The 19,912-nt window shown below is 39.1% G+C and overlaps 3 protein-coding genes across 5 annotated transcripts; 1 reads left to right on the top strand and 2 right to left on the bottom strand.

Moving 5' to 3' along the window:
* The first annotated feature begins 1,046 nt into the window (after positions 1–1,046).
* LOC144060246 (uncharacterized) lies at positions 1,047–9,426 on the top strand. 3 transcript variants are annotated; one of them, XR_013295884.1, is made up of 11 exons: positions 1,381–1,494; positions 4,715–4,792; positions 5,555–5,674; positions 6,193–6,224; positions 6,308–6,404; positions 7,220–7,322; positions 8,179–8,212; positions 8,381–8,484; positions 8,607–9,009; positions 9,138–9,205; positions 9,314–9,426. XR_013295884.1 is itself a non-coding variant. In XM_077579595.1 (2 exons), the coding sequence occupies exons 1-2, from the start codon at positions 1,371–1,373 to the stop codon at positions 4,025–4,027; spliced, it is 1,854 nt and encodes a 617-aa protein (XP_077435721.1). In that variant the 5' UTR covers positions 1,047–1,370; the 3' UTR covers positions 4,028–4,459. The 3 variants fall into 3 exon arrangements, 1 of the variants encoding a protein (XP_077435721.1); XR_013295883.1 differs by having other exon boundaries at positions 6,190–6,224; XM_077579595.1 differs by lacking the exons at positions 4,715–4,792; positions 5,555–5,674; positions 6,193–6,224; ... (5 more) ...; positions 9,138–9,205; positions 9,314–9,426 and adding an exon at positions 2,298–4,459 and having other exon boundaries at positions 1,047–1,494.
* A 1,524-nt stretch (positions 9,427–10,950) lies between these two features.
* On the bottom strand, positions 10,951–14,639 carry LOC144060438 (lanC-like protein 3). The gene is given in 4 exon segments (XM_077579987.1): positions 10,951–10,955; positions 11,556–11,679; positions 13,700–13,880; positions 13,883–14,639. Coding segments are annotated over 4 exon segments (435 nt in total). The 5' UTR covers positions 14,008–14,639.
* Positions 14,640–14,790: 151 nt separating this feature from the next.
* asb11 (ankyrin repeat and SOCS box containing 11) lies at positions 14,791–19,886 on the bottom strand. The gene is made up of 7 exons (XM_077580479.1): positions 19,380–19,886; positions 18,536–18,615; positions 18,363–18,470; positions 18,147–18,297; positions 17,296–17,430; positions 15,432–15,620; positions 14,791–15,336 (listed from the first exon to the last, which is right to left on the bottom strand). Exons 1-7 carry the CDS (start codon positions 19,585–19,587, stop codon positions 15,212–15,214), a joined length of 996 nt encoding a protein of 331 aa, XP_077436605.1. The 5' UTR covers positions 19,588–19,886; the 3' UTR covers positions 14,791–15,211.
* Between the last annotated feature and the right edge of the window lie 26 nt (positions 19,887–19,912).

Genomic DNA, 19,912 nt, shown 5'->3' with positions numbered 1-19,912 from the left:
ACTAAACATACTCTCTGGTACTTTTCCGTGAGCAATGGCGTAAACAAGGTCAGATTTGGGTGTGTGTTCGGGACTGAATATGTTATATAGTTAAAGGTTCTATTTTTCCCCATAACAAAATCTCACAAACAAGTTGAACCAAATTTACGGTGGCCGTGACTGATGAAGAAAGTAAAGAGTGTGTGTGTGTGTGTGTTATGTCAAAGCAAATTTTGTTTTCAAGACCGAAATGTGCGTGTACAAAGCGCTGAGAAGGAACTTTTTTAGACTAAATAGTATGACCCAGTTTAAGGTCAGGTTATACCGAAATCAACACCATCTGCTCTGCACAGGACACAAAATATTTCGACAAGGTTAATATAAAGAATTGGAATGTTAATAATGGTTAATAAAATAAAATGAAGTATTAAAAATGTTATAATATCTTTCAAGACATAATACCCATAGTGGAGATGGGGTCAACTTTAACAAACAGAGGGAGGGTGAGCTAAAAGGAACTGTTTGTTGTTGTTTATATAACGAAAACAGTGATGGTTTGGCCCTCAGCGCATCGAAAGATAAGATTAAAAAACACACAAAAGTAGTCAGGACAGGGACTTGCAGGATATGAGAGGCTAGCATTGACACCTTTTGTAAAAACAAGGTCCAATGTATTGCCATATGAATGAGTGGTACAGTTGACATGTTGGATTAAATCTGGACTAAAAAGAGAATCTAACAATTCCATTGCTTTGGAGTGTTCACTAGTTCAAAATTCAGGGTCGTCACCAACACACATCATTGGTGCGTGTAGACGTGAATTCACAAATTATCTGGCTTTCAATCTGTTTAGTGTTTAGTAACAATTAATACTGAAATAACTTTGTATTTCTGGTAAACCCCTCAATATTTTTATGGACGTAACTAAACATGTTTCTTACTCGTCCCAATGCAAAGATTTTTTTCTAAATGTATTCTCCAAATGAACATAGGCTCAAACGTTTATATAAAGTTATGCCCCACCCCGTGACACGAGATTTGTTCAACTGGTGTTGCCGTAGAATAGATTTCACGTGACCAATACTCCATTCCAGGCTGCTTTTACATAGCTACACGCGGTTCACTGTAATTCGTAATAATTCATTCTGAATTCGTACTATACGAACTTACACATCGACACTGTGCGTCCGTCACTGCTCTATTGAAGCCAAACTGCTCCATTTTGTGTCTGGTTACATTCGTACCACACAGTTTTTGTCAAAATCGTTCGGTCTTGTTTAGCTTATCTTAGCTTAGCTTGCCGCCGAAAAAAAGGAGACGCGTTTGTTATCGACATATTGGCTCAACAGACGTAAAATGTGACCGAAAAGTGTCGTGAATATCGTGTGAAAATGTTGGCAATAACGAAAGTCAAGTACAAAGAGGAGCTTTGTGGCGCACAAGAAGAGAATGAGCGACTACGTCAACTGATGGACGCTTTCTACAAGCAGCCTCGAGTTGTGTTGAACAGAGCAGGTTTGTCACTTATTTAATCAATGCTTTTCAACAATATGTCTATTTTGAAAGGATCCTTCATCCGGGCACTTTTTACCTTACGTTTACAGTTTTTCTCAAGTCGCTTTGGTACATGTCTCAGATAAGAATAGGTGCTCCTATTTTTAATGGTAAATGTTATAAGAATTATATAAGACAGCAGGTTTATTCTTTATTTTTGATTCGTTGACATATCAACAACTAGAATGGAGGATGGAAGCCTAGTAGATAATTTGATATTGTAAACAGAAGTGACTAGTTGGACCATTGATCGTAACTAAGTAAAAATCAAAACACTTTTTTTTTCTTAGCAAAGAATAAGCTAATATATTACATATAGCCACATATTTATGCTAATGGCACATTGACACTAAGCCCATTACAATGATTAAAAATACCCATTTAGGTTTGACATACACTTACTGTTGGCGAAATTGATTTCTCTCCCCTGGCTTTATTTGTTCTTCTTTGCTACCCCCTAGAGTTTGAATAATTAAAAGTTCGTAAACTCCTCGAGGATGTTGTACAGCTCTTGCAGATGCATGTATTTGTTAGCTTTTTGTCAATGAATGCCAGATTTCACAACTTGAAATATTTTCTATATTTATGTGCGGAACAATCAGCGTTACAGAGTAACGTTGAGTGATTTCTGGAACAAACTACGTAACATTTGCCAGCTTTGTTACTCTTTCACTCAGGTGGCCCATGTGATAATCTTAAATATAAAACACATAACGTCACAATAAACGGTCTTTACCAAGCCATGTGTAACTTGTGTCCCGCAGACGTCAGTGAAAAATACCTTTGTCCTGAGCGGCAGGAGCCAGAGTTCCCTGGTGTGAAAGAGGAGGACTTGGAGCCTCTTCCAGTTAAAGAACAGGAGCAGCCACAGCCTCCCAACATAAAAAAAGAGGAGGAGCATTTCACAGAGTTGCCCGTGACTGGTGTCCATTTGAAGAGTGAAGATGAATGTCAATATGAAGAGAACAAAGGGGCGGAGTCTCCAAGCAGCAACTCAAGACAACAAACAACAGAAGATGACGAGGACCACCGTGGAGGATCACAAGCAGACAGCATGTTAGCTCGAATATCAGATGGTGAAGACACGTTACACTCTCCTCAAACCGATGACTATGAACAGTCTGACGGTGTGAAAAATACAGACGTCAGTGAAAAATACCTTTGTCCTGAGCGGCAGGAGCCAGAGTTCCCTGGTGTGAAAGAGGAGGACTTGGAGCCTCTTCAAGTTAAAGACGAGGAGCAGCCACAGCCTCCCAACATAAAAAAAGAGGAGCGGCTGCCGCCATACATAAAAGAGGAGGAGCATTTCACAGAGTTGCCCGTGACTGGTGTCCATTTGAAGAGTGAAGATGAATGTCAATATGAAGAGAACAAAGGGGCGGAGTCTCCAAGCAGCAACTCAAGACAACAAACAACAGAAGATGACGAGGACCACCGTGGAGGATCACAAGCAGACAGCATGTTAGCTCGAATATCAGATGGTGAAGACACATTACACACTCCACAAACCGATGACTATGAACAGTCTGACGGTGATGTGACATGTCACGCTGCCAGCACATGCTGGAAATGCTGTCAGTGTGGTCAAACTTTTGGCTGCCAGTCTCTATTGAGAAGACATATGATCAGCCACACTGGTGACAAACCTTTTGCATGTTCAGTTTGTGGTAAAAAATTTGCTCGAAAGGAATGTTTAAAAATGCACACAAGAACACACACTGGAGAGAAGCCTTTTGCCTGTTCAGTTTGTGGTCAAAAATTTGCTAAGAAGGAAAACTTAAAAAGACACACCAAAACCCACACTGGAGAGAAGCCTTTTACCTGCTCAGTCTGCGGTCAAAATTTTGCTCACAAGAGAAATTTAAAAATGCACACAAGAACCCACACTGGAGAGAAGCCTTTTGCCTGCTCAGTTTGTGGTCAAAAATTTGCTCACAAGGAAAGCTTAAAAATACACACAATAACCCACACTGGAGAGAAGCCTTTTGCCTGTTCAGTTTGTGGCAAAAAATTTGCTCAGAAGGGACACTTAGCAAGCCACATGAGAACCCACACTGGAGAGAAGCCTTTTGCCTGCTCATTTTGTGGTAAAAATTTTGCTCAGAAGGGAAACTTAAAAGACCACACGAGAATCCACACAGGAGAGAAGCCTTTTGCCTGTTCAGTTTGTGGTAAAAAATTTGCTCGAAAGGTATATTTAAAATTACACACACGATTCCACACTGGAGAGAAACCTTTTACTTGCTCAGTTTGTGGTCAAACTTTTGCTCAAAAGGGAGATTTAAAATTACACACAAGAATCCACACTGGAAAGAAGCCCTTTGCCTGTTCAGTTTGTGGTAAAAAATTTGCTCAGAAGGTATATTTAAAAATACACACAAGAATCCACACTGGAGAGAAGCCTTTTACCTGCTCAGTTTGTTGTCAAAGATTCCCAAGTAAGGCTGAAGCTGAGAGGCACGAGTGTGCTGGTGAGAATAGCAGAGATGAATGATGGTGCTAAGATCATGTTTACCGCTGAATGAACGAATGATCTGTGTACCTGTGTTGCATGTGTCTGACTTAACCCTATTTTGAAATACTGTAGATTTTGTTTATAAAATGTTACATCAACCTGACAAGGGGCTGCAGATTTAAACTATCTGACAGCTATAATCTGGCATGTTTACCGGTAATTGTCCATTAATATGCATTGTGCCTTATATCATTTTTAAATTACATTTTCCATGTTTAATATTAAAGGTAATTACAATGACAGTGATTTTAAATCTATAAATTTGTGATCTATTTGTATTCGTAGATACTTTCTTATCATTATTGTGTGTGCCAAAACACTCAAATCATTGTATATAGTTTGTCCTTTTTTCTTACATTTACACTAGTATGACTCACTCTGTAAATATAATAAAAAAGATGTCATCCATTATTACTGAAATAACTTTCTCTTTTTTGGTAAATCCCTTAAAGTTACCTAGTGAAGTCCTGCGATTAATTACGAATATAAAAAAAATACGACAACTCGTCTGTCGTCTGTTTTCTGAAACATAAAGCAGGATTTATGACCGAGAAAAGACCTGCATACAATGTCGACTAGTTGTGTGGCGTAACATTTGCCCATCTTATTACATTGTTAGCGTTTTCATCCTTCCCAGCACGGGTACAAAGTCTGTTTTCAACACAGGACAATAATGGAGGAACCCCAGGATGTGGAGGCTCCAGCTCTTCTTCCTTCAGCGTCGACCAAAGAAGACAAGCACAGGTCAGAAATGGTGGCCTCCGAAGAAGCTGTGGCGTTCTTGTCCAGTATTGGTGAATTCACGGGCGATCTTAGCGTATACTTTATGCACGAAGTGTGTGCACCCCTGAGGACATCCACCACCTGTTTTTGGCACCTGTTGACATGCTCAAACCACGTTCAGGCACTATGTATGATCGGTCCGTCCAAAATCGGAATGAAATCTCAACTAATAAAGTACTGCAGTAAGTCACAATGTTAGGCAAAAATGAGGCAGAAGTTTTATTTCTGTTCTATATTTATTATTGTGAGCCACCGTATGTGTTTTTGAGGATTTACAAAATGGCACACTAGGAAAATAATAAAACAAGAGGCCCTACTTGAAAAATTATTCAATTAAATGTATTGCGCATAATATTAAGTAAAAAATGTTAAATAAATGTTTAAAAACAAGGGAGTCTTAAAAATTAAATACATGTACTTCAAAGTTAACTAGAACCGAATTGGGTTTTTGAAAAATAAAATAACGTGCAGTACATGGGAAAAAATCCAATAAAATGGTGGTAGTACTGTTGACACTTAAACTTGGTTTGAGTCTCATGCTCAAAGTACTCTCCTGCTCCACGCTGGTGATGATAATATTTTGGTCGAGCTCATCATCATCACTTAGTTCTTCTTCTGACCTAAACATTAGCAGGTGATGTTTTATACCCAAAGACACTTTTTTTCTTTTCTTTGAGCTGTCAAAATGTGTGTTTGCGGACTCTCTGGTGACCATGTCGGAAGGGGGTCGAGACTTGGGGAGGTCAGTGGAATTTGCCCACCGAGCCCGTCAACCATGTATGCTGGTACATGCACAAAACCAAGGGGCCATCGACGACTCCCCATGTGGAACGACAGTGACAGGTGAGGGGGTCCTGCCCGATTTTTCTGGCCGTTAACATTCTTGCCTAAGCCAGCCGATACACGCCATCACGATCTAAGTACACAAAAAAACAATGGGGGCTCTTAATATCTGCTAATAAAGTTTATTATTGATCATTCATACACTCTCACTGCTGCATGATTGTTTAGATCATTGTTAGTCTGACAGATGATTACTATACGTGTTATAGGATGTCAACAACTGGCCAGTGTGTACAAAGAAATATGTCAATTAATGTGCACTTCTCAGTTTTCAGTATATTTACTAGGGAGATTTTAATTTGACAATGTTTATACTTGTGCTTGTAGTTTGCAGTCCTGTAGAACTGTGACTACATCAAATTGAGCTGTTTATAATATTTTGCCCCATGCAGTAATTTAAGATAAAAACCTCTATGCAAGAACAAGGCCACATTTCTGATGTTATTGGATTGCGCAAGCGATTGTAATTTAAGTGTGCCTTTCTTTTCGGTTTTCCATATTAACTGCTGACCTAGAAGTGTTGGAGGAGGACCACCACGAGTATGTCAAGGCAGGTCACTGAGTGCGATAAAGGAAACACATTCATGACATGCATCCCATGATATCTTTAAAGACATTTGCATTTCTTTTTAGCTTGATGGCCACATTTTGGATAAGCGGTGTCACATGGTGGAATGTGACGGAGAGATGAGGATCGATGAGGATCGATAAAGTCACCACTGATGGAAAGGTGAGTTACAACCAAAGTGAAACCAAGGGTGAACTTAGGATCAGATTTTCCCTTTAAGCTCGGACAAGTCGGACCAACTCGCCTATCTCTGCCATGTTAATTTCAGGCGCCTTCCTCTCTCCATTTCTGATAAATCATAAGTTTTCAACCTGCTCTCATTTAGTCATTTTTTATCCGATTAAGAAAATGAGAACATGCTCGTGTTCCCCAAACCCTTGCCGTTCTAACGAGCCCTTTCTTGAATCTGTATCTTCATCCGTTAAGTCGCGAGAGGCTTTTGTTGAAGGGGTGCGTCTCTCATTCAATCTCAATGCAATGTGGGTGCGTGACGTCACTTCAACTCGTCACCATGGCAACGATCTTTTGTCACTAGACGTCAAATTCTCACATTTTGTAGTCACGAGTGTCTTCTTTCAGACAAACTAACTTTTATTTGGCTAAGGTGTCATTTAGTACCTTTATTTTCACCTTAAGCAAGAGAAGTCGGACTAATTCGCCTGTCTTGTACATGTTAATTTCAGGCGCCTTCCTCTCTCCATTTCTGATAAATCATAAGTTTTCAACCTGCTCTCATTTGGTCATTTTTTATCCGATTAAGAAAATGAGAACATGCTCGTGTTCCCCAAACCCTTGCCGTTCTAACGAGCCATTTCTTGAATTGAGTGGAGTGTCGACGGTGTAGCGGAGCGGCGCCAATGAGGGATTTCGGAAGTGTACGTTTTTAATGCTTCATACACATCTGAGAATAACTACAAATTTGATCTTGAATCTTTACTTTTGACTCTGTCATGGCAAGTTTTTTTTCTTTGCTGTAGCAGCATGCCGCGGAAGGGGAAGCGTTCAGAGGCAGCCAAGCGCCAATGGAAGAAGCTGGACCTTGCTGCTCTGGAACTGAGCCCAAACAGCGCACCCCAGCATGTACTTTACCTCTATTGAATTCTTTGTTAATGTGCAATACACAATATTTCAGCCTACAAATACAGAATCAGGCAGAAAAATTAGCTTAAAAGCCTTGTGTAAAAAGCAGTCTGTTTATGCAAGACACTAGTAGTAATGTTAAAAAATCCTTTATTAAAAATGGACTACCAACGTGTTTCAACACAAGCTTGTCTTCATCAGGGCACAGTTTTACGAATATAGAGTGTATGACATGTGATTTGTGCAGTGCTTTATTCATGTCAAAATAATTCTGAATAGAATTTTGATGAAGTCTGTTTTCTACAATATTTCAAATATTCTAAGAAGTTTTCAAACTACTGATGTCTAAAATAAACTCACTAACATTGATCAAAAACTTGTGAGATGCCTATCCTGGACACAGATATTTCACATGTTATATTTAATAACTGCAGACCTGGTCTATTGCATGACTGTGGGAGGAACAGTTGAAATGATAATGTCAAGCCAATAATTGTGTTAACACTTGACAGTAGTTGGAGTACATTACATTTATCAGTAGATGGTGCTGTTGTGAAGTTAGGCTGGTACAATCTGCTGCCTTTTTGCTCATGTATTTGATCAGAAAATTCTACCAAATTTGATCAATTGTGACTGTATTTCAGACACAAACAAAAGTATCAGTTAGTCAGTCCTTGAATCTCTTTCGTGATTAATAATTTCATTAATAAACCTGGCCTGAATTAACATCACTTGTATATACAAAAGACCTGGTCAATTTTTATTGAAACTAACTTAACCATTACAACCTATGTTTGCTTTTTACTCTGCATTAAGGTGACTGCACATGCCTACAATTGTAATGTCTATGTTTTAGGTGTCCTCTGTTGGTGCCAAGGCTCTGGTACCAGGTCAGTCATCATTTTAATTGCTTTTGCAGCAGTTTTACAATTGATTATTTAAAAATTTCCAATATTTTGCAGGTTCATATACACTCAAAGTGTAACTTGTACTGTGCATTGTCAGCAATTTAAGTTGTGAGACTTGACATGGTATTCATGGTGTGTGCATCATTTTAGGCAGAGGCACTGGCTGGCGCCACAGAGTTCGGGAATGGCCAGTTTCAACTGTGACTGGGCGGAGGCACAAACTGGTCATTCCATCACTGAACCAGGACAACAAGGTATGTTTTATAATAAACTGCCTGTAAAACAAATTAACCTTCATTTGTCTATTTTTTTATTTTTTAAATATTTAAAAAAAAAAAAATTCAATGACTTCTTCTTTTTTTTTTTTCTTTAATAGTTTGTCCTGGTTGTTGGTGACTCCCACCTGCGAGCCATTGCCGATGGGGTTGTGAAGCTGCCGGAGGGACATTTCTCTTTTGGCGTGATGTCCACCCCGGGTGCCAGTGCCTCCGAGTTGCGTGCTGAGGTGCTGAATGCTGTTCTGCCTCGGTCACCCGAGGCGGTCTGCATTTTGGCTCCCAGCAACAACTTGGGCCGCCCCATCGCTGAGGCAGCGGCTGACTTTGGCCAGTTAAGCAGTTGATGAATATTAATGAAAGTTCATCTTGCTCCAGATGTATATTTTACTTTTTTAAACTTTGTGCAGGTTGTTGTCCTGGACTTCCCCCCTCGTCTGACCGTCGAGCTGGCCCAGCAGGACCTTTTACGCCAGGAGTACCACCGGGTGGCAGCAATTATGGGTACGTTCCATGTTGAAAATTGTTTTCACACACAAAGTTCTACTTTTCTTTACGTCACCTCCTGATCTGATTTTTGTGTCTCAGCGGGACTCTTGAACTAATAATGTTTTTTTTCTTTGTTACTGTAGGTATTCGCTACCTATCTGTTGCTGGCCACTTCCCGCTGTCACAGCTTCACTTGTGGTGTAGAGACGGGGTAAGTACATTAGTTGTTGCAAAAAACAAACAAACATTTTATTAGTGCTCCTCCTATCAAAAGTATGTTTGCAGATATATAATATTTATTTCTGATCATGTCTGGAAGGTACACCTCAGTGACAGCGATGGGATGCCGGTGCTTGCGCGGTTGCTGTGGGATGCTGTCAACATGCGGATGGAGAGGACTGCTTTCTGATAAATCATAAGTTTTCAACCTGCTCTCATTTGGTCATTTTTTATCCGATTAAGAAAATGAGAACATGCTCGTGTTTCCCAAACCCTTGCCGTTCTAACGAGCCATTTCTTGAATCTGTATCTTCAACCGTTAAGTCGTGAGAGGCTTTTGTTCAAGGGGTGCTTCTCTCATGCAATCTCAATGGAATGTGGGGCGCGTGACGTCTCCAAGTCAAATGTGCGTGCGTGAATGTGCATGTTTCTTAAAGGGACAGTAAGATACTTTTAGTTGATGTTGATTATAGTTAACTTCCACATTTCTTGACCGATTCCAGTCGTTTAAATTTTAAACTGTTCAGCTCATTTACATTTTTTTAAATACATGTTCAGGGACAGTAAGATACTTTTAGTTGATGTTGATTATGGTTAACTTCCACATTTCTTGAGCGATTCCAGTGGTTTAAATTTTAAACTGTTCAGCTCATTACCAAAGAGTCAGCAGTCCCATTCAAAATTTCCGCGGGAATTTTTCTAGTTATTATTATTATTGTATGATGTGTCATATTATTGAGTGAGGTTGAAGACATGCAAAACACAACCAAAAAAAAGCATGCAGGGATGTACCATGCCAAGGGATACACACACACTTACAACCTGAAGCACGCAAGCATGTTAACAAAGGACTACTGAAGGTACGAGCGAAGGACTGGCTCTTCAAGCATACTGGACAGCCAGGAGAGCAAAGCAGGAAGTGACAAGCGACGGGAGCTTAAATCACGAGACTCCACAGCTGTCTAAGGTAAGCGGCCGTCGACCCATTGGGTCCGACGCTAGTTGCAAGCACCACCAGGGCTAACTACGTTTGCAAACTTGTCCTTTGAGCATCCGTTGCAGGAAGATGGCGGAGAGAGAGCAAGGATGATGACATGTCGAATCAGTAAGATTACCAAATAAACAATACTGAGCTCTCTCTAAAAATAAATAAATAAATACAAATAAAAGGAAGATGGCGGCGAAACATGTCAACCTCTTGTAAGGTGAGGCTCCAGCCATAATATAATTGGCAATTGCTAGATCTACGCTTATATATAAAAAAAATAATTTCGTTGTATGTGATAGAACATTTTTTTTTTGCATATTATTTAAATTAATTAAATTAAAAAAATATATATTTTAAATAAATTATTTGTTCACCACTAGATGGTACTAAAGATTGCACACTGTCACTTTAAGGAAAATGCTATGCTGTCTTGGGATATACTCTATAGGTCCTTCTTTAAAATAACAGTTTTTTTTTTGTTTGTTTTTTTATGATGTATTTTAGTCCCAGACTTTTACTGCCCCAATCCGATCTTTTTTTAGCATTTTAAATTCAAAATGAGAGAATATTTGGGGGGTTAAAAATACTGAACATATTATTGTATTATATTTGTGAAGTTTCTCAGGGTGTTCTTATTTAATAGAAAATCTTAGCCCTTTGTAGTTTTGCAAGTGAGTAATGATAGGGGATAATTCTGCAAAACTTTTTAACTGCCATTTTCTCCCAAACATCCCAAAGCATCATATATTTTATGCTGAAACCACACAAAACAATGAAAACAAAACAATCTAGTACAAGAATTGGGGTTGTAATAAAGTAGTGTTCCTAATATTCTGACTACCTCATTTAGTTACACGAAGACACAGGACAGTTGCTTGCTTATACCAATACCAATCTGATGTATAAAAGGCATAGCTTTTGACACAGTTTTTATGTTAGATTTGGTTACATTGTGCACGTGTACCGATTGAGGCGTCCTGCACGTCTGCACGTGATGCAAATCAAGGAGAGGACAGTTATCTTCACACATGCTGACATGTTGCTCTAGCTCCATTAATCATCTTTCATTATATGATTATTTAAAATTAACATATACAATTGTGACTTTTTCAGAATTTTCTATTCTTGTGCAGGATTATTAGAAATATTATGACTAAAAAACTGCAAACATTGTTATATTTTCAATGTCCTTTTTTGAAACTCCAATGCAAAGAAGATACTACACAAACGAGTTGAGATGCTGCCAAGTAGTGCTTTCCATTGTGCGTCACTGGCTTCAAGACACAATTAATTAAAAACAATTCCACAGAATCAATCTTAATGATCATTTCATTCACATGTGAGTTGTTCTTACCAAGGTACTCCGTTCCATAAGAGGAGTACATGAGGGGGAAAGGCTTTCGCTTCTTCCTGGCGTACTGTTTCCCCGACTCGATGATGGCCTGGCAGATTGACTTGATTTGATCCTTGCTGAGAATCTGCCGAGTAAAACACAAACATTTGATTATTCGTTTTCAGATTTTATGATCTTGGTGTTATTGCAGATACATTGCTGAGAAGATGGGAAGTTAATACTGCAAGTTTAGTATATACTTAGAGTAGAGCACAGGCTATTACGAAGATAGAAAAATCAATTGTGACTTGCATTTGTATGGGTTTACACATTAATAAAAATGTATATTTGAAAATTATTAACTACAATAACACCTAGCAAACTGCAAATTTAAATATATGGGGTAGACTTTCTAAGAATTAAAATCAACTTAATTTGAGTGTACTTGTGAGACAATTGTGTAAACTTTTAAGTTGTTGTTAAAGTAACTCTTATTTTTAGAGTTATTTTAACTCTTCTAAGGAGTTTAAATTGAATTCAGGTGGAAGTTATAAAGCTACTCCCACTGATAGTAAATTGTCACGCCCTATAATAATGAAAGATAAGTGAAATGGTTTTCTATTTGCATGACATGTTTATCATTGGCGTAGGGAGTTTGCGCCCCCTTGTGGAGCCTAGAAGCTATATCTTTTCAAAGTTGAAGTGAAAATTTCATCTGAGGTCAACGTTAGATAACCTTGCTCTCGCAAGATGTATTCTCGCAGTATTTGTGAGTTCACAAACTCCAGAGAATCCATCTTGTACCGCTCCCATTGATTTCCACCTATACGAACTACTGGTGGTTCGAACCAATCACAGAGCAACGTTGTATTTGGGGGCGGGATATGCAGCTGCGACGAAAACAAGAAGCGCCGATTCCGTGGGAAGAAACAAACCAAACATGGTGACACCAGTGGACGAGTTCGTGGAAGCTGCAATTAATTCTGTTCTCGCTGAATTAGTCTCTTGTATCCGCATATCAACATTGCAAAACCGACAACATAAACTCAACGCCATGATATCAGCTAGTCACAACAGTCGCATGTCGGTGACGGCATTTTCATCCTTTGCCATGATTGGTCGAAATAAACGTTCGAAGTGTTGTACAGCATGCCCCGCCTTTCCTGAGCAAATCAACGCGGAGCAGTCCCAGACTGATATTGTGGAGAACTCTCTCGAATGATGCACAAATCAATCTGGCTATTGCCAGGTTAAACGTTTGACTGGCCTCAGCATCAGATGCATCAACAACGCACAAGGACGATTTTGAAGGCAACATCTCTGAAATAATTTAACCTAAAAGTTACTTCAGTAACATTTCATTATTATTTTTTCTCATGTGTTTAATGCATATTTGTTTGTGTGTTTGAAAATTCAGTTGTATTAATGAATTTTTATTATTATTTTCTGTTGTTGTACAGTATTCTTATTTGCTAATAATTCCAGAACATACAGTCGAGTCCAGGCTACTTTTCATTGGTGTGTTGTGGAGGCATCACAGCGTGCCATTTGTTAACATTGTTAACATTTTTAATTATTTATTTTATATTTTAACCATTTTGAATTTAGTTATAGATGTGTAGAGCAGGTGTAATAATGTCAAACTGAATATAACTCAACCTATCTAACCTATCTGTTATCTTGTTTTGTCTAAATTCCCTTTCTTTGTCCTGTTTGAGAAAGTTCAATCTAGCATACTGAGAACCTGTTTTGTCTAAATGTGAAAGTCCAAATTCAATCTAGCATACTGAGAACCTGTTTTGTCTAAATGTGAAAGTTCAATCTAGCATACTGAGATTCCTGTATGTGAAAGTTCAAGATCAAACTAGCATACTGTGAGAATGTAATCAGATTTTCGTATTTGATGGGAGGAGAGAGGCGTTTTTCTGTACAAACTCTGATTGTAATAAAAGGGCTCCTGGGGGAGGGACACACATCTTGGATGACACTGCTTGGGTGATATGCAATTGTGTGACCAGAGATCTCTGTAATAAATCAACCTTGCAAGGACCCTCTTCACAAGAATCTCATCTTTGATTTATTTGAACACGCAAAAGATTACAAATTATATTTTAGTCCTTCACATTCAAGGTATACGAATGTCACTGGTGGGGAAGTAATCTCACGTCAATGCCCAGCTTCTGTTTGAGTACCAGGGCGGCGCAGAGGTAACCCGGCCGGCCCACAAACAGCTCATCGGAACCGCATTCCAGGAAATGGATGGGCGCCCACACCTCCCACAGGTTGCGAAATTTCGTCAGCGGCTTTACAAAGTCGGCCAAGCCCAGGGACTTGTAGATCATCGCACCCTTTTCAGGATCCTGTCCACCGTGGCCATCACGGCCGGAACCACCGTGTCGGTCCCGTGGTCGGGCAGCAGCGCGCCCTTGCTGTAGTCCGAAAAGCGGTTGGCGAAGCAGCGGGTGTTCTCCATCCTCGGAGGAAGAGGCAGAAGACGGCGTGCTGGTGGTGGAGGGAGAGGGTGAGGTATCCAAGGATGGGAGAAGGAAAAGTGGAGAAAATATCAGGCCAATCCCGTTAGCCCTGAGCTGATTGGTACGTCACCAGTGATGGTTTTGGCTCAGATTGGATGATGGACCCGAATCTTAATATTTACGCCCAATTACCTGATGAAATGAGCGCACGTTGACCACTTTAGGTACTATCCAGTAATGCCAATCACAGGAGCGTGCAGAGGGAAGTTGATGTATTTTGATTCTCCCTAACAAATAACAAAAACTGTTTTATGCCAATCAATCACAGCCAGATGTGACTTCATCAATAATTGTACACCTAAAGCGGTAAGGGGGGCGAATGGGGGTGAAAGACGAGTCAGTGTTCATTTTGCATTAATGTAGCCTATATAAATTATATAAAAAACAAAAATAAAAACGTCTTTGTTGTTGTGTTTAGACTTGCGTGTTTTTTGTTTGTTCTAAATATATTAAAGACCGTAAAGAATGACTTAAGAAACTATTGATAATTTTAAATAATTTGCCTTCATCATAACAGAGTACTGTACAGAGTGTACAGAGTACACATTCCCGCAATGTGAATAGGTAGCATGTTGAAAAAAAATCTCATCAGAATTATCCTGTACATGTTGTCACTTGTTTTCAAAGGCAGTGTGCTATTGATTTTCTGAGTTAAAGCGGTTAACTTCTTTCTATAAGTGGCACTTTAAGTGTTACCAAAAAAAAATTGGTCTGTGACCATCTTAGTCATCAGTGTTTTATTGTATTGAAATACAGTATTCATATTACAGTGTCTAGCTTGGTGTAAAACCTTTAACATAGCAACAGTTTGATTTAATTTCAATTATTTTCTGTGGTAAAAAAATAGCCAAAAAAAGCTCTGAAGTCCAAACAAGATGGAGGTTAAACAGCATCATGTGTGGGCACATGGAGCATAACTTTGTTTTGGAAAGGAAGTGATCTCTTTCTCACCACCGGGGGAAGCCAATTGACGCTGTCCATGGTGCTACAAAGGCTTACAAAAGTTGCAAGAGCACAGGTGATGGTACGAATAGTATCAAAGTAGCATAAAATCACTGCAGCATTTGGGTTGTTTCTGTAGAAAGATTAAGTTTAAGAATTTGCCATCACATATATGAATAATAGAAACACAGTGGAGGTGTGTCACTGGTAAAGAAGAAAGTTCAGGATGGTGTGTGGGAGTAAGAGGCTGGAGGCTCTGTGCAGCCGACTTCTTCCCAAACTTCTCCGGACACGGTGGCGACACAGCTGGGAGAGCGAGCAAGGACCTGCACATACAAAAGAGAGAAAGAAGGTAGAACTCGTACAACTTCCTCAAAATAAACATCTCGTGATTTGATTGGTGCACGTATCCACATCACACCTCTGCTCTGCAGTGTCGCTCTCGCCGTGCTGTTTGGCATTGCCACCTCCAGAGGGGTTTTTCCCTCGCCGTTCCTACAAGACCGGTCGGCACCAAAGTCCAGCAGGAGGTCTACTATTGTGGCTGAGCCCCCTCGGACGGCGGCGTGTAACGGGCTGTCTTGTCTGCATCCTAGTCGAACATCTGCTCCTAAGGTGACCAGGAGATAATCAAGGTTATTAGATTTAACTAGTAACTTTAACTTTAAAAAAACACCACGCTATAATTTCACTAACCAAAGCAAAAAAACAAGAGTATTTTTTTTATAAAACAATAACTAACTATAAATATATTTAGAAAACTAAGTAAGAATAACTATAATTATAGCAAAAATGTAAAATGTTTTCATCTTTCTAAACTATTTTCATACATCAACCCATTGTTTATTTTAACTATATTACACAATATTTAGTAGGGCTGGGTATCAATTCTAATTTCCTCAATCAATTTGATGTTGAGTCACAAGAGTTCATTCAGTTCGATTTGATTCCCTTCAATTCAATCCAATATTGATTAAATCTGCAGTATGAAACTTTCCCCCCCAAAATAACTTTGCAATAAGCTTTTTATTTGACCATTTCTGAGTGAAATGCCTTCTAATTAATAGATTAACACCTTAGCTGTTCACAATGGGTACTTCTGCAAGCCTCTGGCCAATAGTTTTCAAACTGGATTCGGATTAGAATTTCCCGTGCCCTGTCTGCGGATGTGACGTAATGTACGTGGTGTGTATGTGAAGAACGGTATGTGCAGTTTCATTAGTGATTCGAAATGGAATATTCTACATTCTTCAATATTGCTGAGTTAGTAGCTGGTTAAATAATTTAGTTTATTAATTAAATTAACACTTGTTATAATTACTTAAATCTACTGAATGTAGAATATTCCATTTTGAATCTCTACTGCCACCTGCTGACAAAAGAATGAAACGGCACATACAGTTCTTCACATACACACCACGCACATTACGTCACATCCGCAGACGGCGCGGAAAATTTTAACCCGAATGCAGTCGGAAAACTATTGGCAAGAGTTTTGCAGAAGTACCCATTGTGAACAGCTAAAGTGTTAATCTACTAATTAGAAGGCATTTCACTCATAAATGGTCAAATAAAAAGCTTATTGTAAAGTTATTTTTGGGGAAGAAGTTCCATATTGCAGCTTTAAATGTTACACAAACATTGACATCAGCAAGAATGAGATGAAAATATTTTCATAATTCTAATTCAATAATTGTAAATACAAATTCAAAAGATTCTGAATTGTTTGAAAGTGCAATACTTTTAAATTCATGTGGCCGGTCAATTTCAAGAAAACAGTGAGATACACACAAAAAATGTGGGTTTTTAAAATTCAATATATGAATTAATGTAAAAAATAAAAAAAAGAGATATCTAAATAACCAATTCATGGTTTTATGAATCAATAGGCTTGAAAAGGAAAATCGATTCGATATTGATTATTCGATTTTTAGAACCCAACTCTGATATTTAGGGACTTTTTTTTGTCTTGCACTCCACAAGTACTCCATAAAAAAATACTAATAAAAAGTAAACTGAAGCATAAAAAATAATTCAAAAAAACGCTCTAAAAATGTATTAAAATCAACCAAATTTAAAAAGCAACAGTCAAAAAAATAAAATAAAAACTAACTATAAGTATTATAACCCTGGGACAGCTCTGTGAGCTTCTCATAGATGAACGACAGTGTATTCGGCTTTATTATCTTGGACTTTTTTGTGATGCCACGGATTTTGGGTAAGGTAAGCAATTTTAACCCAAAAAGAAAAAAAACTTTCATGCCGTGCATTTTAGTTCAGACTACCCAAGTGTAGCAGCACACGCGTGCAAGGTAACGACTGGGCCACGCAGGCTGAATAAAGCGGCGTCCCCATTGTGGGCAGCTCATTGTCAATGTGCGCTCCGTAGGCCAGAAGCAGCTCCAGACACTCGGCATGATCTAACGAAAACACAAAAGAACACGTGTGAAAATGGAGGACAATATGGAGTTGATACTGTTATACATTATTAACATTTTTAATTCTTTATTTCATATTTTAACCATGTTGAAAGGTTTTATAGATGTGTAGAGCAGGCGAAATAGTGTTGAACTCAGTATAATTTGACCTTAACCGAGCTGGTACCTCTAAAATTCCTTCTCAGTGTTCTGCATGAGAACAGATTCTGCTTTGAGAGAGCACACACACACACACACACACACACACACACACGCTGTTCGCACAACCATCACTCACGGCCATGTCAAGTTCAATCTGTTTGTGAGATTCTGTTTTGGGAAAAAGTACGAGCTGGTACACGGAAGAGTATATTTTGTCTACAAAGATGAACACAGGTGCGAACTGTATACTAAAATTCTGTTATGTAACATATTGTGTGAGAACCAATCTGTTTTACTTATTCATGATGGGAGGAGAAAAGGCGTTTTACTTTCAAACTCGATTCTATAAAGAGCTGTCTTCCGCAAGGGAGGGGGCACGCACTCCTTGACTGACACAATTTTCGTAGTATTCAATGATGTGTGACCAGAGATTCTCTGTAATAAATCATCCTTGCAAGGAGTCTTTCTCACAAAGAAGTTTATCTCCATTTTTTGGAACACGCAAATGATGACAAATTATTTCACCCCTATCAATACTTTTTTGTTGTAAGCCTCACCTTTCTTCACAGCCTCGTGGATGGGGGAAGCCAGCTGGTGCGCGGCGTGGACGGAGGCGCCGCGCTGCAGGAGTCGCCGCGTGCAGTCGGCGCTCCCGTTGCGGCAGGAGTTGAAGAGAGGAGTGGCTCCGTCGCTCGACACTTGTTCCGGCTCCGCAAGAACACACAGGCCGTTCAAGTACTGCTCCGATTCAGAACTCAAACTCGCGTTCTTACATGGGCCCCGTTGTCCAGCAGGTATTCGGCACACATGTAGCGGCCCCCCAGGCAAGCCTCGTGCAGAGGAGAGACGCCGTCCAAAGTCAGTGTGTTCACATTGAAGCCCTGCAAAGGAGATAAGACCTTGGAAGACCTCGTTTGAGTATGAACGCATGCTCATAGTGCTTTACCTGAGCTATGAGGGTCCTCAGGTGGAGAAGTCTGCCCTGAAAGGCTGCATCGTGCAGAGGGGTTCTCTCTGAAGAGTCGTCTTAAAAACAAAGAGGAGGATTAAGACCCATGTCTGCTAACATGAGCTCATTTAAATACGCGTTTTTATGGTTTGAAGGTCACATGTAGCCTTTAAAAAATAAATGTGAGTGGATATTTAAAGACGACCAAAATATAGTGTAACTTTAATACAATACCAATTAAGTCAAACTTACATTTTATGACATTAAATCCATGGGGGGGGGGGATACACTAGTTAACGACATACAATGTTGTCCTAAAAGGAAACTAGACTGTATGATTTCAGGAGAAATTGTATGTGAATAATGCATGAAATAATAAAGTTGAATGATGTGGAATGATACGGAACAGGATGATACTTTTGAAGTTGAAATGGTTTGAGTTGGTCAAGAAAATGTGGAACCTGAAGGTGAATCTTTTTAAATCTTTTGTTTTTGAATTATTTTTGGAATTTTGGAAATGTGAATAGTTCTAAGATGGCTTTAATAAACTAAAATAGTTGAAGTCAGAATGGTGAGAATCAATCAAGACATCAAAATATGTCAAAATGGAAAACGTATATTGAATGTTCATCAGCGTTTATTTATTTTGAATGGGTGTCAATTATACGCGGATTTTCGCCATTCACAAGCTAGCCAACTGAATGTTGAAGATAGAACAGCGAATCAAATGAAAAATGTGCAAGTTGACTTGATCATGGAAAAAGTGGCTAATTTAAAAAAACAGAAACACTTGTTTCCAGCATTTACACAATCAATACATGCGATGCCATTAAAAGCTTACCAGCCATCAGCGAATTGCACGCCAGCCCACCGTAGATGTCCGAAGGCCTGTGCCAGGGTTGCAAGCACAGAGAAGCTTCCATCTGAACATCCACCATGTTGACTGGAACCCAACTTTTACACAACTCACCCTTTAGCAAACCAACCAGGAAGTCAGAGCTTCTTCTCCCCCTCTTATATGGCCACTTGGGAATCCACCCCCGCATCATCACCCCACACTCATCCCAGTCCACGGTTATTACAATGGCGCAAGAGTGGACCTGCAGCTTTGCCAATTACGAATACATGTTTTCACCTCCAAACGTGTAACACAATCTGGTTAAAAAAAAAAAAAGTTAACTGTTGCCATCATTTAATTATAAAACATGTATTAATTGAACAAACAAATAACATTTTAGCATTATTAATAAAATACAAGTATAACAATACTGTATGTTAACCACTGTACAACAAACATGTAATCAAGTAAAACTACTCACCATTTTGAGACGCAACAGGAAAGTGTTTGGGTCACTCTGGTCATTTTCATGTCAT

This window comes from Vanacampus margaritifer, chromosome 11 (assembly GCF_051991255.1).
Source record: "Vanacampus margaritifer isolate UIUO_Vmar chromosome 11, RoL_Vmar_1.0, whole genome shotgun sequence".
Lineage (NCBI taxonomy): Eukaryota > Metazoa > Chordata > Actinopteri > Syngnathiformes > Syngnathidae > Vanacampus > Vanacampus margaritifer.
Note: the sequence above shows the minus strand (reverse complement) of the source record. Positions and strands in the feature narration are given on the sequence as shown.

What these genes read in the sequence shown, in the direction of transcription:
- LOC144060246 (XM_077579595.1), top strand. Translation starts at nt 1,371, where the DNA reads ATGTTGGCAATAACGAAAGTCAAGTACAAAGAGGAGCTTTGTGGCGCA. An exon ending in AGTTGTGTTGAACAGAGCAG is followed by an intron (nt 1,495 to 2,297) that starts GTTTGTCACTTA and finishes TGTGTCCCGCAG; the next exon opens with ACGTCAGTGAAAAATACCTT.
- asb11 (XM_077580479.1), bottom strand. Translation starts at nt 19,587, where the DNA reads ATGATGCGGGGGTGGATTCCCAAGTGGCCATATAAGAGGGGGAGAAGA. An exon ending in TGAGGACCCTCATAGCTCAG is followed by an intron (nt 18,471 to 18,535) that starts GTAAAGCACTAT and finishes TCTCCTTTGCAG; the next exon opens with GGCTTCAATGTGAACACACT. An exon ending in CCACGAGGCTGTGAAGAAAG is followed by an intron (nt 17,431 to 18,146) that starts GTGAGGCTTACA and finishes TGTTTTCGTTAG; the next exon opens with ATCATGCCGAGTGTCTGGAG.